Source organism: Ischnura elegans, chromosome 11, assembly GCF_921293095.1.
Source record: "Ischnura elegans chromosome 11, ioIscEleg1.1, whole genome shotgun sequence".
Lineage (NCBI taxonomy): Eukaryota > Metazoa > Arthropoda > Insecta > Odonata > Coenagrionidae > Ischnura > Ischnura elegans.
This window is the reverse complement of record NC_060256.1, coordinates 63,534,254-63,540,253: the sequence shown is the minus strand read 5'-3', so window position 1 is coordinate 63,540,253 and position 6,000 is coordinate 63,534,254. Positions and strand designations below refer to the sequence as shown.

At 33.3% G+C, this 6,000-nt stretch overlaps 1 protein-coding gene across 7 annotated transcripts in view; it reads right to left on the bottom strand.

Annotated features, from left to right (window-relative positions):
- Positions 1-983: 983 nt before the first annotated feature.
- Positions 984-6,000, bottom strand: part of LOC124168311 (synaptosomal-associated protein 25) — a 460,832-nt gene continuing 455,815 nt past the window's right edge. For 6 of the 7 annotated variants that reach the window (XM_046546472.1, XM_046546470.1, XM_046546468.1 and 3 more), the window contains one exon: positions 984-4,846. In XM_046546472.1, coding sequence (XP_046402428.1) covers positions 4,781-4,846 — 66 coding nt within the window. In that variant the 3' untranslated portion in view covers positions 984-4,780. The other variant, XM_046546473.1, reaches the window with a different exon arrangement.

Here is a 6,000-nt window from a genome sequence, read left to right as displayed (position 1 = left end):
TGATCATACACTGTTGGCTGAGTTGCGCAAGTTGTTAATTTACTGTGTTTCATATGATTTGACAAGGGAGTTTTAATGGATTGGGCAGGGGAAATGTATTCAGCCAAACAAGGGAGTTTCAGCCTAGCTATCCAATAGAGTTTCAGTCTAGGTTGTAACCAAGGGAGTTTCAGTCTAGCTGGTAGCCAAGGGAGTTTCAGTCTAGTTAGTGGCCAAGGGAGTTTCAGTGTAGCTAGCCAAGGGAGTTTCATATTGGAGTAGCTGGAGTTCTTTATTGCACTGCTACTGCACTGCCATCCCTCTTCCAAACTCCACTGGTTTGTTTCAAGTTCAATGCAGTTTCAGCATAGAAGCAAGGCAGTGAGTTTCAAGGTAGTTTCAGCCCAGTTTCAGTCAAGTTGCAAGGAAGAAATTTTTACCTGAGAAGTGACCATTGCCATTCGTCTAAACTGGAATTTCTAAAACCAAATAATTTGTATACTATGAAAACCTTAATGGTGGGTAACGAATATCTATCAATGCATTTTGTTTTCTTTGGTGAAGGAAACTACTCTATTATGTTCTCTGCCAGCAAAATCTTACCATCCCAAATAGGTTGTTCTGCATAGCTGAATCCATGCTTACTTACCTTAACTCCACTTAATAATTTTGTCACCGCATGAATAATCAGGAAATGCTGTCATACCACAGTAGAGATCTTTTATAAGTAATATTACAATAGAAGAAACATCTTTGTCATTTCCATGTCTGTTGTCTAAGCATGAATTGTAAATATTTTTATGAATAGGTACCTTCTAATGGTAGTATCACATGATAACTTAACATGAAGCCTTAGCATTAACATTCTGTATCAACGAAATAATCTCATTAAGGGTGCAAAATAAAAAAATAAATAACATCAAAAAAATTGAAAGACCTATAATATATTTTAAATATATTCACAGCAAATTTCTCGTGGAATAAAATAAACTGAACAAATAAAATGCATCTAAATTGTATTTTATTAAAAAAACATTGAGGGTATCAAGTTCAACACTGTAATATCTGTTCTTCAACAAAGTCATCACACAAAACTATAAAGTGTTATGTAAAGTAGGTACCGATAAATAATTTTAAAGAAATGCTTTTTTTCAACAAAAAATATTCTTCAAGGTTAGCTCTCTTTGCTGCAGCATAAGATTGTGAAACAGTGATTATGCTCAAAGCATGATACACCTTATCCACCCATCAGAATATATCCTAGTCACCCCACCCCCATTTAACCTAGACGGTAGCTAAGAACAAAAGGTAATTATGTTCACATCCTAAGCTAATGTCTGATTATAATTCTATATTAGATATCTACATTTGCATCCATTGTAAACATCAACAGTATAAATTTTTAAGTTTGCTGGAAGCACCAGTAACATTTCCATTCATGGTGATATAATGCATGCATGTAGATCAGGATACAGGAAACTTGCATTTTCAACCACCCATATCAATAACCATAGCCACCCCCCTATAAGTTTAAGCATATTTTGGATGGACTCTGGCCATACAAAGTGGCAATGTAGGATTCTCATCACATATACCAAAATAAAAGACAACAAAAATCATATAATTGACCTCATTGACCAAAAGGCCATGGGTTGTCAGACATTATTTTATTAAAATAAAAAGCAGAAATGAGATAAAATAGTACGCCATGAATAAATATAAATAATTTGATCATACGATATTATCAAGACAAAAATCACTTAACAAACAGAAATATCAATATCAGAAAGCATAAAGACGAGAAAATAATTGAAAAAAGAGCAAATAAAAATGGACAGACAATGAAAATTTGAAAACAATTGGAAGAAGTATCAACTTCCATTATCGTTTATGGTCATCTGTATTTTTTTGACAAGAGACTTATTGGATCGATACTCAACAGAATATAATATTTGAAAACTTGCAGCATTCAATCAAAAGATGGACGTTGCCTTCAAGCCGGTAGGGAAAAGTTTCAGATATTAGTATTGAAACTGAAGGAGAAGCCTTAAATCAATGAAGAAACAAGGAATCATTTCGTATTCAGTACATTCATCATAATGATATGTATTTGATGACATTTAACACTTCCCACGATAAAATCACGAGGTGGTCATGAGTATCAAATATATTATTTAGCTTTAAAATCTTGCCATAAGAATACGTAATAAAATGCCAGGGCTTTAATTGGCATCGACTTGTTCATCCACGGCATAATACCATATAAAATTAATTACGCACTATACATCATTCATCATGAATTTAACCCATCATAAATATCAATTTTTATTCTTGGAAAGAAGAAATTGTAACCTGATAAAAAAATGCATGAATTGAAATCATCATTAGAGTGAATCTACATTTCTTCCGTCATTGTAACACTAAAACTAACTAAATACCCATTACAGGTGTGAAAAGTTTGGAGCAGCACGGATGAAGTTAGAATTTAAAAAACTATCTATTTTAATAATCGATTAGTTTTACAAGGCCCTACATTATGACAGAACTATATTACCGGCTTGATAGGTTTGTGAGAAATATTCCATAAATACCATTAAAATTCATTTTAATATTTGGCTCACAGGATTTCATAGTAAGTTTAAAGGTCATGCCAGGTTCATCAAAAATGGCATTCAAATACATGATACATATTTAATTTGCTCATGATGTAGGATAAGGTTTCACAGCTAATTTTATCAGGTTTAAGTAACTAGGTGTTATTAATAAAGTAAGTGGTTGTTAAAATAAAACAATTTTGAAATATGAATAAAAATTGCTGAGATCTATTAGAAAGATAATAAAATGATACAAAACATAAAGAAACATGAAATAATTATGTAAAAAATATAAATTATTAACACTGCAGAGGAAATTAATGAGACTTGTTAGAAAACATAGGATTCTCAATAATTATTGTTAAGTACTACAAGGTAAATGTAACATAAACACAAAAGTACCACTTTCATTGAAATTTGAAGTACAAGTAGGAATTAGTAAAACTTATGATCATGCCATGAAATTTTTACTTTTACAAATATATGCATTGAACATAAACCACAGCTAAAATGCATTCATTACCAGTCACTTAAGGTATTGAATAATGCTTGTGCACTTCAAATGAAAACGTTAACCATACCAGAAATTGCTTTCAAATCATTGCCCAAAAACTGCCTTGGCTTATCTATTGGTCCATCAGCCTTAAATACATTAAGTACATAAAATTATGGAATGTTAGTAATAAAAGTACATTCAATAAACCCACATCCACAGCTTTGTTACAGAAAAATATAATAATCAAAAGACACTAATTATGCTCTTGCTTAAGAGACTTTTGAATACATCATAAAAAAAATAAGGAGCAGCAAAATTTTTACTCAAGCCTAATTTAAGGGATTTCTATGCTACTTCAGTACCATAAAAACTCTTTACAGGAAAAAAGTTTATTAGGTTTTCATAAAAAAGACATTTAAAGCACTATCATAAAATAACTTGCAAGGTAATTTGACAAAAATTCAAGATAATTGTAATAACCTCCATAAAATACCTTACATAATTAATGTTTCATGGATGATAATATTGCTATTAACTTTTGGAGCAATTTTTTAGCATGTTATCTATTTACCTATTTTCAAAGTTACCATTTGTTTAAAGGGGGTGACACTCAGCTGATATAACTTAGGACATCCTTAAAAGAAAGTGATAAATCAATACTCCATCTGTTTCTCTTTTTTTCTGCATCTCTAATTCAGGTACATCCCATATATTTTAGCTTGTTAAGATGGGTGCCATAAGTGTAGCTTCATTTTCGCTTTATAAGAAATTGTTCTAAAACTTGAACATCCAAAATATTCTAATTACATGAATAATTATGAATAACACATGACCCAAAGAAGATACTATAATATATTCTGAGGAACATTGCCAAAGTAATTAAATTTATGTACATACAGGTAAGTTTGATTAGAATCATAACACCCCCAATGATATATACAAAATGTACACAGTTGTATTTATGTATCCAATACAAGCTACTCACATAATAACAGATATAAGATTGAATGATTCATTTGGCCAAAATTTTCTAGAAAAAAAAATATTTCCATATTTTGTACAATGTTACCAACCAGACAAGAAGAAACTACATCAATGGCAACATGATAGGTTATTGCTCAATGTAGTTATGCTTAATATTGATGTTCGAACAATGCCATGAGTTTGGCTACAATGTTCTTACTTAATTATTAATAATTAAGAGTTATGTGCGACACAAGTTATTATAAGCAGAATTAAATTATTATTCATTTTTAAGTACCTCCAACATTCTTTCAGAAGACTGGAAACATCAGAATCTACTGACCTCCCATTCTTATAGCCATACAGCATGGTCTTCAAGTGTGTTAGGTTTTACAGTGATACTGGTTTAAGGGACCCATAAGGAATATGAAAGACTTGGGCCAGCCAGCATCAAATCAATGAAAACAACTATGAATTTTTTTTCAAAGACGTTTTGGTACACAAAAATGACCTACGAAACAGGACAAGACACACGTAATGTGAAAGAAAAGTCAACTCCGAACTGATAATAAACAGACTAAGTCTAAAACAGTCCCATGATGACAGGCTGGAGGGTGAATGAGAGCGTAGGAGTCTAATGTTGCAGTGCCCTTCGCATCCATTGATCAGGCCATGCGGGTGTCTCGGATCCTTCGTGATGTTGCAGTTTTCAGCGTTGCCGCACCCAGGCCTTTCACATTTCTCCTCCTTAGGATTTGAGGAGCTTGTTGGCTCTCTGGTTGGCCACCGCTATCCGCGTCTCGTTTGACTCTCCCTAAATTGTCGATGCAAGTTGGCCATGAGGGTAGAGTTTAAGGTTTGAGAGGGGTATGGATATTACAGGGTAAGATAATTTTTTGTCAGGAAATGGTTTAATATCAAGGGGTAAGGGAAGGCACCAACAATTGGTGGTCAAGGAAATGAAAAATAAACAGTAAGTAAAAGCTTATTTTAGCATTGCATCAGCATTAATATGATAGCTTATCAACTGCTAGCTCAGTCTGTATGTATTGGACCATAATGACAAATGTAGCAGGCCAACTTCAAGCGCAATTCAAATGCTATGCTTGAAATGCCTGGTCAACTCAAAAATGCATCAAGCTCTATTTAAAAAAAACTCAAATTTAATAATACAGAGCTCATACTGTGTTCACTGGTTAATTTTTAAGATGGAGAATGACAAGACTGAATTAACAGTGACACAAGCAAGTGCTATACTTAATAATAGAAACTACTTCACCAATCTAGCTTAGGTAAGAGATTAAAATATGAAGTGGAAGATATGAATACAGTAAAGATGCTTGGGAACTGGTAAAAACGCATAGATAAAAATTAGCAAGCCGAGAATACTTCGAAGGAACCTGGGAAAAGGGCATGAATTCCTAATTGGAAATGTGTTATGCAAGAATATTGCATGAAAAATATTACGGTATTCAATGGAGGTAGATATGTCCCGAACGAGTATTTATCCTTGACAAATGAGAAAACTGTTCTAAGATGACAGATGATTCACAACATCTAGATGGAGAGGGACCACTACCATCATTTCTTATGCTATGGATATGAATTAATTGCATACGCTAAAATAGGGATGACCTCGGAAAAATAATCATTGATACAGACTTCCACTCTTATACACTACCTAAAAAAAACCCACAGGTATACGCAGTTTTTCTGGCAAGGCTGTGGAAATGAGAGGGGCAATGTCATACAGAAAAATACGGAGATGGAGCGGAAAAGGACAATACACAATATCCAAGAAGGGGAGGTTGATCCTTTGCTTTTAAGATGAGAGAAGTTTACCAGTTCGCTGAGTGACTGAAGTCACTTGAAGAACATTAGAATCCGCCTGGAGAGAGAAAGAGAACCAATGCAACACAGACAAGGGGCGTAGTATGGGGCAGGGTAAAATAAACATGGATAGTAAAT